Source organism: Balaenoptera borealis (genome assembly GCF_965194805.1).
Source record: "Balaenoptera borealis genome assembly, chromosome: 5".
NCBI classification, from domain to species: Eukaryota; Metazoa; Chordata; class Mammalia; order Artiodactyla; family Balaenopteridae; genus Balaenoptera; species Balaenoptera borealis.
In genome coordinates this window covers 55,006,601-55,023,227 of record NC_138862.1, presented here as the reverse complement: position 1 = coordinate 55,023,227, position 16,627 = coordinate 55,006,601, and the positions used below count along the sequence as shown (strand labels likewise).

The window sequence follows — 16,627 nt, the reverse complement described above, 5'->3', positions numbered from 1 at the left end:
AAGTACCCTCTCTATACTGGGAGGAAGAGACATCCTTATCATTATAGATAGGGACTTCAGGGCTGAGAAGGCTGTGTAAACAAACCTTGTTACACTAATAAGACAAGGCAAATCTTGTCTTCACTAATTTACTACCCCAAGCCTAAACTTCTTTACCTTGCCAATTCTTCACAAATTTATTATTTCTTTGTCTAAAAGGTATAAAAGCTGCCTGCTTTGGTCACTTCTTTGAGTTTCGTATTTTTTAATGAATTCTCCTATATACCAAGTTAAATTTGGTTTTCTCCTGTTAATCTGTTCTATGTCAATTTAATTATTAGGTCATCCAAAGAGCCTAGAGGGAAGGAGGGAAAAGTTTTCCTGCCCTCCATGGGGTGACTCCACCAGCTCTCAGTCTCCATCTTGGGGTGCCTGTGGTCCAGATCCCACTGGGGTGCAACTACTTTAAGACAAGAGATTTCAAAATGTTCTTTTTTTTTTTAGAGTCCAAGGTGATTGTCCTGTTAACTCCCTGTCCTCCTTTGGTGAAACAAACAAACAAACAAACCATGACAAACAATACCAAAATGAAAAAGTGAAACTTCTCTCTTTTTGTGAGACAACATACTGCATTTTGGCTTATTTGTGAGTGAGCACATCTACTAGGGGTTGCTGATCTCCATTTTACTCTAGTCTCAGTCTCTCCAGAAGTGGGTACCACACTTTGAGACTCATGGCACATTAGGAGACTGCATAAACTCTTTCAGTGTATCACTAGTAGTAAAGGAACCATGATGGTAACTCTGCACTATAGATAATCCCAATGACATCACCCATGCACAGGGACCCACATGCCAACTTCTGCCCACCTGGATGTTTGGGTCCAGCCTAAGGCAGTGTCAGGGTCTCCAGCTTCACATCTTTCCTGAGCCTAGAGATTTAAAGTTCCCTTTCTTCTTGTTCTTGGCTGAATCAGATTAAACAAAGACAGCATTAGCACTACAAAGAATTTAATGGAGTGGTTAATGGTGTGGGTGATGTCACTAGGAATTTGGCAGCATCTGAGAGAAATAATCATGACTTGACAACCCTTCTTTCAGAAAGCAAAATTGCCTGGTTCTGGTTATACCAGTTGTTACTGGCTTCCCTGCCTGCAAAAATGTCACACTAATTCCAACGGGGTTGTTTACACAAGTGGAAAAAATCTGACTCTTTGATAACATGTTTCAGTTGCAACCCTTTTAATGACACTCAGAGGCCTTCCAGTAAGAGAGAAATTTCCTCCAAACTAAGGGAGCAGTTATCTGGAAACGGTGCCCTTCCTCGGTAAGGTTATTTATGTTCATTGGGCTAATGGTTTTTGTCCAGTAATACATTTAAATTGCTTTTCATTTTACAGTTATGCTTTGCTATCACATTTCAGAAAGTGGCTTCTCTTCCTCTGTACAGCAGGCTGTTTCCTCAACTATGAGATGACAGCATTGTGCTTTCGAAGTCATTTGAAATAGACTCGGTCTCAGCCATCTCTCAGGAGAATATTCTCTGGCTGATCATCACAGCCAAGTGGAAAGTACAAATGAACTCAGGCTGTCTGGTAGCTCCTTTCGCTCTCTGGTTCCCTGGAGGCCCTGCAGCAGGGCGATGGTGAACCTGTTGATCTGGGACGGAGCCCGACATTCAGAACTCTGACGTTACCTGAGAAATAGGCCCCCAACTTGGGTATAAGAAGTGCAACGATCAAGAGGAGACACTGCAAATGATTCATAAACTGAGTCACACTTACCTGGTGTGGATGACAAAGAAAAAGAGGGCTCTGTGGAAATGAACATGATTAGGTTTATACAACATTGTAGCAGAGGTTGCTCAGTTAAACTGATAGCTCATGGGGCAGTTGGGAAAAAATCATATTCTTTTTTTTAAATCATATTCTTTTAAAGCTAAAAAAAAAGGTGGATTAGGCTGTGGAATGAATTTGAAGCACATATAATTCTATTCAAACATATTGGGTAATAACTGTAATATAAGTGCTATAATACACTAGCTTTATTTTTAAAAACAGAGGTAAAAATGTACGTGAAAATGGATCACGCTTCTGCCTGATTTCCAAACTGAGAACAGTGTGTGTATATGGTAAGTTTTGAAGCTACAGGCATACCTCATTTTATTGCACTTCACAGATTATGCATTTTTAACAAATTGTAAGTTTGTGGCAACCTTACGTCGAATAAGTCTATTGGCACCATTTTTTCCCAAGAGCATTTGCTCACTTCGTGACCCTGTGTCACATTTTGGAAATTCTCAAAATAGTTCAAACTCTTTCATTATTATATTTGCTATGGTGATCTGTGATCAGTGACCTTTGACGTTGCTACAACGACTTGCTAAAGGCTCAGTTGAGGATCAGCATTTTTTAGCAATAAAGTATTTTTAAATTAAGGTATATCCTTTTTTTTTTTGACATAATGCCTTTGCACATTTAATAGACTACAATATAGTGTAAACATAACTTGTATAGGCATAGGCACTGAGAAACCAGAAAACTCTTGTGGACTCGCTTTATTGCAGTGGTCTGGAATCGAATCCGCAATATCTCTGAGGTATACCTGTAAATGGTTTAAGCTCATATGAGGAGGTTGACATTCAAGTTAAAAAGTTTTAACTTTAATATATAATTGACTAGGAAGCAAAGAAAAGGGACCAAGAAGTGTAAACTGCGTTGCTGATCTGTAGCAGTTTAATCTCAGGAAACTTGGCTCTGTTCCAAGACTTGGAGGATTGCGATGGCAGCCAGCGCTCTTCAGCAGGGAAAGGTGAGCCGCTGGGGAAAATCGGTTCCCTGCTCCATGACTCGGGCATCTCCCAGGGCCCCGCCCGCTGTGCAATCTTGCCACTTGGTTGGCTCTGCCTTTGGCTGCAGGTGAAGGGCTGCTCTTCCCCAGGAAATAATATTCATCAGCTAATTTATGACTCAGTTCATCCCGCCCCACCAATTACCGACGCTGCTCTCTGCGGTAGGCTCAAAAGCTGGGACAGATTCCGTCTAAAATAGATCTTTGGCTGAGGAGCAGGTCGTGGGGGAAGCAGGCAAGAATGTCACACAAAGGCGACTCGGAAGAGAAGAGTGCACAGACCAGTTGTTTTTTCAAAGAAGGCATATGGAATATTGGATGTGTGTGTAGGAGTGAAAGAGGAACGCCAAAATAGTAATCCACATGGATAAATGCCCATACACAGAAGAAAAAGATCTTGGTCTGATTCCAGTTTGAATGGTGTCCCTAGGGACGACTGTGGCATGCGTAAGAGAGACAACCGCTCTGCATTCCCCTTCGAATTTCAGGTGTCACACCAGGTGGGCTGGTGCCAGCGTTTGAAGACCCTCGTCTTCACTGTTGCTTCAGCCACGGTCCTCGGCACACGCTAGCCACTCGGGAAATGTTGTTCCATATGTGACCCACTCATTTGAAGTCAGACCTTTGGGATGTGGGGAGAGGAAGACCAGTGAAGACTTGGGCAACACAGATCCCACTGACTTGAGCCTTCGGGGGCCACAGACAGAGGCCTGATGAACTTTGAATTAAACTCTTTAAAGTTCTAGAACTTTTCTGAATTCAGACATAAATTACAAGGCAGTTTCCACACCTAAGAGATAATCTTAATTCCTAAAGCAGATGATTTTGGAGTTAAAGAACTCCTTTAACTATCAATCCCTAAAATGGGGATTTTGATTTGGCCGTACTGAGGTAAATATTGAGCTTAAAAATTAGATTCATGGCCTTCAATACACGGGAGGTAACGCTGAAGAGTTCTAGGTAAGAATAGGTTCTTCCGGGCTTCCCTGGTGGCCCAGTGGTTGAGAATCTGCCTGCCAATGCAGGCAACATGGGTTCGAGCCCTGGTCTGGGAAGATCCCACATGCCGCGGAGCAACTAGGCCCGTGAGCCACAACTACTGAGCCTGTGCGTCTGGAGCCTGTGCTCCGCAACGAGAGGCCGCGATAGCGAGAGGCCCGCGCACCGCGATGAAGAGTGGCCCCCGCTTTCCGCAACTAGAGAAAGCCCTCGCACAGAAATGAAGGCCCAACACAGCCAAAAATAAATAAATAAATAAATAGGTTCTTCCTTTCCAAAGGCTGAGGACTAGCAAGACTCACGTGCTCGATTGAGACCCAAATTGAAATGGTGGCAGCACACATCAGAAAACAAGAATCTTCCCCAATAGTTCCTTGGAGCAAAGCATTTCTTGAGTCATTCACCCAGCCATAAAAACCTTACAGATATTCTCAGTGGAGAAGAAAAAAAGAAAGGGAAAACAGAAAACAGCTTTTGTGCATGGAGGGTGTGGAAGTGGGAAGGTGTGCTGTCTCAGCAAGATGCAAGAGCTGGGACTAAGGTAGGGAAGAGATGCATAGCCCACGGAGAACGAAAAGAAAGTCGGGGAGTCATATTATCTGGCTCCAGGATTACCTCTCTAACCCTAAGGCCAAATGCTTAAACTGTGATGCTTAACCTTGCGATTTCAGATATTCTCCAGACGTCATGGCAAGGTTGTAGCCGATGTGCTATCTTAACTGCACATCAGTCCCGGAATTAGCATAGCTGGGAGGTTCCATACCCTGGGACACACATAAAAGAAACATATGCTGCATCATGGATAGTCCCCAAAGGCTTTTATCACATTTTTGTCATTCTCAGAGATCTGAGTAATTAAAAGAATTTTATTCTTTTAAAGTAAAACAGTAACACACCCATTTTTTAAAAAGTCTTCAAAATGCAGATTATCAAGTTTCACATGCACTTATATGTAACTTCTTTCTGACAGTCTTTGATTTCCATGCCCAGCCTCATCTGTATTGTATTTCAGTGGACCATTTCTAAACCCCACGAGATTATGTATCCTCAGAAGACTGTCTTGTTGGTGATTAGCGATCCAATAGCAGGCCTCCGCCGCAGATTTGCGGAACGACTGGATTGTTGTAAGAGCATGACAGCAATTTAATGGCCGTGCCATATCGGTAAAGAACTCTTCTGGAGCCAAAGCAAGTGAGTGAACTAATTTTCATGGGCTCTGAAACAGAGAAGTGGATGAAGAACTGTTTTTAAGGCATTTTATTCTAACAACACAGTTTTGATTTTGACTGATACACAATACAGGTTTAATACAGGTGAGGCTAGGATTGGTGTGTTAAGTACTTCATATTCTATTTACAAGAGGGGTTTAGATTTCTGAGGACTTGTCAGAGTATCACTTTTATTTTTAATATATTGTTATAAATACCTAAGCCAAGATACAGTATGGGAGAAGTGAAAGTTTAAAGTTATTTTGTAAAACTCCATCTAAACTTCTCCAGTATTTATCTCAAAGATTATATCTCGGAGGAAAAAAAATTTAATTATATCAGTTTTGCTTTTCTATTATATTTCAAATAGATGCTTCATATTAGATGGTAAATTATTACCTATTTTTGTATCTACTGAGTATATTTTAATTGTTTTTAATGTATTTTTTCAGTGCTTTCATATGTTTATTTCTGGAAGGTATGAATTGTTATCTGTTTAATGTCTTTCATAAGCACCACAGATATGATGCCCAATAGTAGGAAAAAATCAAGAAATTATACTCAAGCATATTTCTTGGAAATATTTTCATGCTGGCTTTAAAACCATTTGACTTTGGCTTCAAAACCATTTTGACTTTTAGACACTGAACTCTAAAGACCTGTTTGTATGAAATTTCCCCTTCCCCCTTTCATCCTCCATCATTCTCAAGAAACTTTCAATCCCCACATTTTCTCTTCTGACTTTGCAATACATGATCCTGAGACAAAATGACCTTTTGTGAAATTCTCTAGGGTAAGGGATCGCTGAATAGATGAGCCTTAAAGTAGGAATTATCATTTTATCTCTTCCAGCAAGGGATTTCACTTTATGCTTTAATTTCTGGCCTGTTGACCCAGGACTGCAGATTTTTAGTCTTTGGCAACCTGCCTTCCAAAGTTCATCTAATATTTTGTCTCTACCTCTCCCCTACAAGAACAGATTTCACTCTTAAAAGTCTGAGACAGAAAATGCAGCAGGGACAGGGTTGGAGGGAAAAGTGTAAAGGACACAGTAAATTTATAAAAGTTTTATATAGTTATAAGTTGTAGTCCTTGGGCCTTTTTAGACATTAACTACAACAAAATCATAGAAAGCAAGACCTAAATAAATTAAATAAATAAATAGCATGCTAAGGCCATTTTTCTTAAAATCTGTTTAGAAACTGTAAATTAAAAATGTCAAATACAGAGATAGCCAATTTGAACAGCGTTTTCTAATTCCAAATTATCTTCACTCCAGCATTGCTGTGGCTCATGAATTCCTTTTGCTTTGGACAAGAAACATACTTTTGGAATCGTGAGGTGATACTTAAAATGAATATTTGTGCATATCAAAATATTTGTTTTTAAAGACTATCTGAAGTATTTATACATGAAATCACACTTCTGGGATATGCGTATCTGGGGTTGGGGGACGAAATGGAGGAAAACGGGTGAAATACAGATGAAGGAATCAAGGAAATGCAGGTGCTTGAGGTTGGGTGATGGGTACGTGGAGTTCAGTATACTAGCCGCTCTATCTTTGCATATATTTGAAAATTTCCATATTTCAAAAAGGTGACAAGGTTTCCAATACATTATGATCAGCAACTTTACCTTTGTTCAATATGCATGGAAGAGAGTCAGTAGTATTAGTTTTAGCTCACTTATTGATAAGAACCATTTTATTGTTCCTTGCAAGAGATTTCATGTTCTACCCAGAAGGACAGATGTGATTGTATATGCAGGATCATAAAACCACACACATATGCACATTATCACCCTTTTTCCTAACAGAATTTATATTCCCCCAATACATTTTATTCTCAATAATTCAAAGGAAGTGTGCTGGAGTATTAGAAAATGTAATTCATTAGGCAGACAGATTTTACAGAAAAATCTTATAGTGCTACATATACAAGTATGAGTTAGCTATGTGAACTTAACCTACCGTGAGTTTTCCACAACATCAAATCCAAACAGCTTATCCCTAAGGCATCAGGACCCTAGTTCATTCTGAAGACGAAGTTATACTTAGCATCTCTTTTGAATACACTAACATGTCAACCTTCCAGTTGGAATAAATATAATACAGTCAACAATTACCACTTAATGGGCATTTCCGTTACAGGCCCCATGCGAACATTTTCATATGTATTTCCTTTTCATCCCAGTAGTGGTGTTAAGAAGTTATTATTAACCACCATCATTTAGGTAAGTGAAGTGCGATTCAGGGAGGTTAAGAAACCCAGCGGTAAATGGGTGGAGCCACACTTTGGAGCCAAGTCTGTCTGAATGCAACGGCTGTGACATAATTATACTATATATGTATTTATACACTGTGTGTGCATGCGCACAATTGTGTGCCAAGCCAAAGGATTTAAAAAAAAAAAAAAAAAAAGCATATCCAAGGTTCTAAGGTTCAGGAACATCATATTCACCAAACTTGAGGCCTGAGTTTATACTACAGTTCTTAACGATACTACTTCCATCCTTTTATTACAGTTCGGGGAAAGATGGTATGCTCAGGCAGGTCACACTTTCCCAAGGAGCCTCTCCTCCTGTGCAGCAGACTGAAGCATGTTTTCCTTCTTCTGTAGGGCTGATTTCTGCTCCACACGTTCGGCAAAAGCAACCAGCGCTGCTCATACAATGGTGAATCTCAGGTAAAGTTTAGGGGAGACCATCATTTGGTATTCTAAAATAGTTGAAAGGTCTTATTTGTATTAAAGTATTTTCCCTACTGTTTTTAGCAAATATGGTATATTGAAGGCACATACACTATGGCCAGTAGTGTGAACCAAAAAAAAAAAAAAAATTGAATAATATCTTTAAAATATTTCAAATTTTTATTAAATATTTTTTATTCAGTTTTAAGATCACAGTTAAAGTACTTTAGCATGTTATACACATGACTTACATGTGCAATTTTTAGAAATATCAAATTAAGTATAAGATTTTGAAGAAAGAAATTATATAAATGTGTATATTGACTTTTACTACACATACATCTAAGAAAGCAATAATTCTGTTGTACCATTAAGTGGAAATCATTTATTACATGGCATGTTTACACCAACTCTAAAGAGAACCAAGCCAATTTCTGAAAGCAAAAAAAATGAGCGATTCGGTCATGCTGAAAACTGTCAACAGACTTAAGACCTGGTGGTCAAATGAAGCTGTGGTTAATTTATGACAGGTAAGTAAGCAATTCAAACCTATGGGAAAAGTTCATAATCTGGTATGTGGACTCTCAGGTGATTTTTATTCCTTTTTGACAGATTCCTGAGAGCAAGACATTAGTGCTAAGGAAATGAGAAACATGTTGCCGAGCATGTGCTGAGCTCCAGATCACAATCCCCCACCCCAGTTCTGCCGCTGCGAGCTGAGGCACTAAAGTGAGGTGTCAGGGGACGTGAGCACCCCCCTGGGGCCGCAAGGGGAGGTCATGGTTAGTCCACGAAACGCGTGCCTCTGTGATTTAGGTTAGAGCTTGTGAGGTAAGATGTGTGGTGCGGTGCAGTGGGGGCGTGTGGAGGCATGGAATTAGGTCCTTGCTCCTCGGTAACCAGTTCTGGCCCAAGTTATTAGAAAATCTTTGGAAAGAGTAGTAATGTTCACAATAACTAATTCTGTGCATAAAGATCAATTTAAGGGCAGGATCAATTTTGACCACTGACTGCAACAAGAAAGCAGTGGCCACCGAACTTCTAAGTACAAGGTTTCCTCTTTTCAATTATTAGTATAAATCATACCACCAGAAATAAAATTTGGCCAGGGGAGGAAACTTTTTTGTATGTGTGAAGAAAATGTGTATTTATATTTTTAAGGAAAGCGTAGCACAAACAGATGGAGGCGTATGAGGGGAATCAAATGTACTTGTCTTGTTGTTCACTCTTTTGCTGCTTCTTTTTCTAAAATGTAAGATAATGTCCCCAGTGAAAAGGACAAGGTCATTTAATACGGGGTATAATAAACTTCGCTATCACTTCCAAACTATATAAAAGCTAAGCAGTCCATCAAACCCTGAATACTTCACCAGACATATCTGGTAAGATGAACTGAACAACTGTTTCTTTTTTTATTATAAGTATGATGTTAGTCAATCTAAATAAGATAACTGTAAAAAAAAAAAAAAAAAATCCCCAAACTCAAATAAACACAAAATCCAAATCTAATTCTTTGGGAATGCTTGTATAAATAAAAGCAACACCTAATTAACAATTAGTACACTCTTTATAAGGTGCAAAACAAGATCCTATGTGGGGAAAGCTAAATTTTAATTCCCACCTAGCAGTCACTCTGAATACTTTATAGGTCAAATGTAATAAGAGCATTTGCTTTTTCTACTGCCCATTTTCAGCAATACATTGTTCTCTCTGGAGAAGGTGGTTTGGGAAGTCAAAACACTGCAGCGGAAAATAGTGGCACTGAAGGTAGAAGCAAAAAAAGACAAACCTTTGAAACAGGACTTACTGAAATTAACCGTTAAAGCCGAGGTAGCCCATTAGGATTGGCCTCATCTGAGGGCTCGGTGGAGCAGTGCAATCAAAGGTGAGCCTCCTCACAGCGTCACGTACACCCCGACTTCCCCTTCACGAGTGATGACTCCAGGCCTTGCACGACTTCCTTCCTCTTCCCCCACGAAGCGGCGACGCTTCCCCTTGGCTGTATGGATGCTGGCCTCCAGCCTCCAGCCGCTGGTCTCCAGAACACTTAGGATTCATACAGTAGTTTAGCAGGCAGCATGGTCCCACTGCTTCACATTAATGCCAAATGCCAAACTTGGAACAGAGTTACTTGATATTCCCCATCCCTCCCCCGGAACTGTATAAACAAAACATGTCATTCAGTTTTCAGCTTACTCCTAGTGCTGTATCGATTTATAATTTGCTTGAGATTTTACATAGGTGCAAACATTTCCAGAGGATAAGCCAAGGACTACAGAGTGCAAACAAAATGTTCTATGACTCAGGCAGAGTGACATCTGACTTGATAAGAGAGTGACGGGGATTACACAAGTTGGATTCTAAATAACCGGACCAGTTCAGATGCTCCTTTTTGTTCATAGTGTTCCATCACTTTTTTTCTCTGCAGCAGTTTTAATGGCAGGAACTATAATAACAGTGATAACGTGGGAATGAGTTCAGCATGGCTTTGAGGGGGCACTGGTAGAAAGCTCATCTGACGGAATTAAATAAATATATTTTCGGGGGGGGGGGGGGGAAAGACTGTCAGAATTACAACGGTAATGATATATCCTTTAAAAAAGAGGGCTTTAAAGAATTCACCATTTTGATCTAAAATCTGGGAACTAATCTAGTTTGGGGATAAGAACCTGTGTCTTCAAAGTGGCTGTGGGACCTTTTTCCTTTTCCTGGCCTCATTACAGTTATCCAAACAAATAAACACTTAAGAAGGGTGTCTTACAGTATTTTCTCTCTTTCACTCAGCTTCTTAGAGCTGCAGCTTCAGTAACTATAATATACTCTACACACTTCAAAATTACATAGGAAAATACCCAGAATAACTAAATAAATAAAAGGCTAAAGAAAACTGGAACAGTACTGTGTCTCCATCTGAGACTAAATCATCCACTTCCAGCAACACAGAGAAGGGCTAGGACAATTTTTTTCAAAAGATTTATATACAGGTTTGAATCCAGAAATTAAGGTTAAAAGCATAAATATTGATAATTTCAACTAGATTCAGAATGGTTTCAGAAAGATATGATACAACAATTTAGAATAAAACAAAAGCAGAAGAGCATCATATTTTGGTTTGCTTGAGATATACATAAGGTGCAACAACTTTTTCTCTTGAGGATGCTTGTGGGACAAATGTTAGTGTAGATGGTGTTTGCTGGCAGATTAAGGTACACACCATAGCAATATGATTTTCCAAAATAAAAAAGAATGAGAGGAGTGAAATGAAAATGATAAATGGGGGAGGGTACTACATGTTGGTCTGCAATATTTGTGCTAACAAATGTTGTTACCTGAAAATACCAACACCCCTCTCCAGTGGATTCAGGGCATAAGAAAAGCACTATTTTTGAAATCAAGACTTTACTCAGAGAAATGACAAGGTGAGTGTCTAAAAGACTATAAAGCTTTGCAGGATTTCTGCTACTCTCAGTGCCTAACCGCTTAAAAATTAAGCATTTCTACAAAAAGGTGTTTTTTTTTTGTTTTTGTTTTTTTTCTAAAGTATCTGAAAACAGTCATATCCAGTAGGTTGCCCTCCACCCCGACCCCTGCCTAAGGGAAAAGCCACTGAGGTTTAGGAAAAGCAGATCAAGTAAGATATATTAATCACATAGAAAAAAGTAATCTTCTGTTTTGCTTCTTTTTAAAAAAGGTCCCATGAATATACAGCACTCTCTTAAGGAACTCTAGTGAAATGTAATCAGAGGACTGGAGGAGAGGGCTCTGGCAAAAATAGATCTATTCTAACATGTTCTAGAGAATAACAAGTTAGTACCATTGTCAAGGTGCATGTTCTGCACCAAACAATTTTTGTTGTTGATTTTTTTTTTTTTTTTTTGGATTTCAGCTAATTATAATTTTTAAATCACTGCTAGCAAGTGGTCCAGAAACTCCAACAGCCACCAACACTGGGACCCAGCAATTTTCAAACATTAACTTTGTGTTTCGAAATTTAGAAAATATTAATACAACGGCATCATAGTAAAAATCTCATGCTAAAATCTGGGGTTGCTCACCTGATTTATTTCTATGTGAATGGGGCTAAGCTTCTGCCTCTGATTAACCTTGCTTACTAATTCCTTCTTCCTCCATGCCCACAAGGAATATGCATTTTTGAGGACACCATTCCAATGCCCTGATGCCCTCTCTACCTGCTTTGAAAAAAAGGCCCAAATCTCTCTATTCTTTTTCAATTCTGTTAGTATGTTGTACATATTTTCCAGCACCGAAACTGAAGTAATATCTACAACCGTGAAAAGCTAAACCTAGTCAGTACTAATAAGAGTCATTTTTTTGTATGGCTATTAGGTCAAATTACGATTAGAAAAAAAATCATCATTACAGTTCAGTCAAGTATAAATAAGAAAGCTAGATAAAACCTTGTACACTGTCACCATTTAGAGATCTAATTCAAAAGCTTCAAACTTGAACTAACACTATCAAAATTCCGCCAGTTTGAAAACCAGTAAAAATTATTGCTGGAATCCAATAATTAAAATTTGGTAGTTTGTGCTGTGATGCAAGAGTGGGGAAATACTTTGTGCTATGGAACAAATACCCTGTAAAATCTGTAGCCGCCGACTAATTCTGATTTATCACTTTGCATCTGTTGCTAAGAAACAAGATACTGTGAACATCAGGTGGTGGAGTCAATATGTTGAATGTTCTAAGCCAGTTTATCCACTTGCACTGGCATATGTATGGTTGGTTTTACGTTCAAAAGCAACAAAACATGAAAAGGAAACAGGAAACTTGCAGGTGGATCTATAACTGCAAGTCCCACTCTGGTCAGGCACACCTCCCTCATCATTTACTCAATACCTCCGTAACCACAAAAACTCAAAATGGCTCTAAAAACCTGCAGTGCCAATTAGGCTGTGCATAGCAATTGCTACCCGTCCAGTCTGTCTGGGATGGATGTAAAAGGTCTGTAGCTCAAAGTCCACACGAAGTGAGTGTGTCTTCAATGTGTTCTGAATAGTGAAGTAATACTAAGGTCACTTCTGAATAATATTTTTCTTTTTTTGTCTGTATGAACGATCCATTGGTCACTCAGACCCCTGTGTAAAAATAAAAGAATCCTCAAGGCATGAAAAACATCAGTAATCTGTAATCTGCTGGACTCTTCCCCTGTCTGGGAAAATATTCGCCACAATTTGCCCCAAGCAAATTCTTCTTGGTCACTCAAGGCTAGGAAAAAAATTCTGCTTGTAAGAACTGTAATGTTTCTTCTTCTCTCTCGTTCTCTTTTTGCCAGCAAACTACCACTCTGGTGGCAAATATAAAAGTGCAGAATATATGGACCACGAGGCCGAGCATACACCGCTAACAATGGTACATCTGCCTGCCCGTGCTGCTTGGGAGTCTCTGGAACAGGCTTTTTAATATTATTCTACAATATAAATGTAGGTATAACCTATTATATAAACCATCTTAGAACATAAATCTCCATGTACAAAAAAGACTAAGAATATCTAATAATAACTAGTGCAGTGTGTCAGTTTTTGTTTTTTTGTTTTTTGTTTTTGTTTTGAAAGAATAACTAGGTAATATACGAAACTAGTTTCACACTCTCTGGTTGGTAAAAGAGATGCTGGATGAGCTACAGTAAAGGCAGCCTTTTACCAAGTTACCACCTGTTACCATCAAAAGCCTTCAATAGAAAGCAAAGCTCTAGGATCATCCCGTTCCTGCTCATTATCAGACAGATAACATCACCCTCAAAGACTCTGGGTGCTGAAAGAACAAACTGGCCCAGGGTGCCAACTTCTGCTTCAAGTGAATCTGGGCCGTGTAGGGCAACAAGCACTTGTTTGCAGTCTATATTTTCCACCACATGGACTCACTAGCATCTCTCAGTAAAGACAAGGCTAGGGTAGTAGGTAAAGCACAATGTTTTACAATTAAAGGGCGCTTCACTGGTCAGCGCAAGAAATAAGTACAGGAGCCTGTGGCATTTCTTTTGGCTGTCCATCATGGGTGAGCGGAGTTGATCTCTGACCTCTGTAAAATAAGAGGAAGAAAAAGAGAGAAATCACTTATTGAGAGTACATTATCAGAAATAGGAGAGGATGATGAAATGACCAAGAAAAGCTTTCCAATATATCTTGTTTAATAGCTACTGACTTACTACTTACACCGTTTAACTAAAACTGTTTTTATTCTTAAAGCTTCTCTATTTTTCTTTTTTAAGGATTTCTTATCTCAGTTCCTCTCCTACAACTCAACAACATACTCTGCCCCCAAACAACCACCTCCATTATGTAGAGACAAAACCTGAAGCACCAACAGATTTGGGGAAATTCCCAGGAAGTGGAAGACTTTCAGTCAAGGGCTATGGTTCTAGGATGACAATTTTCCTCTGGATCTACTTATATTAAAAAATGACACATTCCTTTCCTTGACTTGCCCAAGGGGAAGAAGACTCTCCTATACTAACCGATAACCTTCGGGCTCATTTCTTGAGATATATAATAATAAGCCCGATTTCAAAACTTAAGGCCAGTAAAAGGGATGGCCTCTGCAGACAGAGGTAAACTGTGACTTAAAAAATGAATGAAAAGAAAACACTGAAACCCCCCTAACGAAAGAGAAGTCTCAAAGGCATATGGAGGGAGAATGCATAGGGAAGAAGGCAAGTACCGACTCTGAATCTTAGTGTGTGAGAAAATCCAATCAACTTGGGCCAAAATCAACACGTATGGAGAGAGAACTCTAGACAAGACTTAAAAAAATTCATGGAAATTCTTATCATTTGGATTGGATCTACATCAAACAGATGTAGATCAAACAGTTATTTTTCATTCAGCTTGTTGTTTAATGAGTAGGAAGAAAAATACGATTTACTTCATGGTTATAAGAAAATTTCTTGGTACTTTCTATAGAGCTTCTCGTTCTAAAACGATAGGATTGGGCACCTCCTTGACACTTCCTAATAGGTTTCCCAAGCCTCAACAATGCATACTCACTGCTCTGGCCTACGATGGTCTGCAGTGCACAGTACTGTGCTGAAAATATGGGATAGAGCAGCAGTGTTTGCACTGGTTTGACCGTTTCAATACAGTATCTTCTTCAGATTACGTGAAATAAAAGGAGCTATTTTAAAATTCAGATTGTATCTCTCCATAACTATATCCCATTTTCTTTTTCTTGATGAACAAAAAAGAAAATTAATTTCAGATAGATTACATTTGGGGATTTCAGAATCCAATGATCACTTAGCTTAAGATATTAGGAGTTTAGAAAAACAAAACGTGTTATAATCAAGTCTCTGGATTAATCTGTTTATTTACGTGGGGATGCTGTAAGAACCAACTCTTCAATATGTTCAACTCTTTGTTCGAGAAAGATGAAATTAAAATGCTGTTTTTTACTTTTAAGATTGAATATGTAACAATATTACGAAAGCAAAAAAAAAATTTAACAAGTATTGGAAAAGGAAACATACAAAGAAAAAAAAAGTGAAAGATGAAAAGTACAATGCAAAAAAAAAAAAGAGCGAGCAAGAGGGAGAGAGAGAAATTGGGGTGAAAGCCCAGCTTACTCAGTGGAAAAAGAAAAGGAGGTAGGAGCATGACGGGGCTGCCACGAAGTGATGGTTCCAGCTCCCAGGGGAAGGTCAGGTGAGATTCCCCAAGAGTCTCTATGACATGACAGATGCTTGCTTAAGTGGCACGCTACAGCAAAGGCAAAGACAATGAAGTTCAAAGACTTGGATTCAGATCTTGACTCAAGTTTAGCTGTGTGCTCTTAGCAAGTTAATTAACCGCCTGTACCATCATTAAAATGGAACTAAAAAGACGCACGTGGCAGAGCTGATTTTAAGAATAAATGTAATGAGCTTCCATCCTTATAAAACTCCTAGTAAATAAACAGGCTCTCAACAAAGGTGAATTCCAATTTCCTACTTCCTGCATTCTGTAAAACTGCTTTTCTATGTTGGGTTTCTGAACCCAATATTAAGATTTCTTGTGGCAAGAATGCAGGTAATATACGTTTACCCCTGACTCTGTCGACCACCCTCTAAATTATGAACTAGGTGATTCCTAAGCAATAATTAATTGATGGGCAACCCAGGTACAATTACATTAAGCCTGCAGGTGGAGGGACGGCTGGGAGCTCTGCTTTAACAGCTTAACCGCTGAAGTTACAACTAAGATTCTCCAAGGCTGCCTGTCTAGATAGTAAGAACACTAACCATTTGTTAGGTTGATAGTAAAATTCTAATAGGCAATATTTTCTCTTGCTGATGGGAGATGTAAAAAAAAAAAAAAGAACCTTTACTCACACCATTTTTTCTATGCCTGCTAGCTAACTTAGGCAGTCATTCTCAAGAACACCTCATTTATTCATTCACCCATTCATTTGTTCATTCGTCCATTGTGTAACAGGAACTAAGGAAGCTGTGTACATGAAGAATAAAACCAGTGCTTTGCTTTCAAAGCATACTGGAAGGAGACAGATGCATCAACAAAAAACTACAACCCAGTAGTGTGGCAGCTGGTCTAAGAGAGGTGTGCACAGAGAGCGTGCAAGACTTCGGGAGGAAGACTGAGAGAAGAGGACAAAAGATAGACAGGCTGTTCACCCGAGAGGAGGACGCACAAAGGCAAGAAGCGGGCTTATCTGGACGGGAGTAAGCGATTCCACGTGACCGCAGCACAGAGAGGAAGGTGGTGGTGACATTGGAAAGGCTTGCTGCCGCTTTCTGCTGCTGCAGCTGGAAGTCACTGGGGCGGGGGCGGCTGGTTAATAGAGCAGAGGTGTCACCAGTCATGCTCAGAAGGGGACGCTGGCAGCAGCAAAGGTGACTGTGTGGTAGCCCTTCCTGAGCCCTGGATTATGACCCCCCTCTGAATTCTTACAT

At 39.4% G+C, this 16,627-nt stretch overlaps 1 protein-coding gene and 1 long non-coding RNA gene across 13 annotated transcripts in view; both read right to left on the bottom strand.

Moving 5' to 3' along the window:
• Window positions 1-16,627, bottom strand: part of LOC309629289 — a 177,226-nt gene that overhangs the window by 13,289 nt on the left and 147,310 nt on the right. The window lies entirely within an intron of this gene.
• BBX (BBX high mobility group box domain containing) overlaps window positions 4,681-16,627 on the bottom strand; it is a 283,127-nt gene continuing 271,180 nt past the window's right edge. For all 12 annotated transcript variants that reach the window (XM_082393101.1, XM_082393098.1, XM_082393096.1 and 9 more), the window contains one exon: window positions 4,681-13,764. In XM_082393101.1, coding sequence (XP_082249227.1) covers window positions 13,677-13,764 — 88 coding nt within the window. In that variant the 3' untranslated portion in view covers window positions 4,681-13,676. The remainder of the gene's footprint in view (window positions 13,765-16,627) is intronic.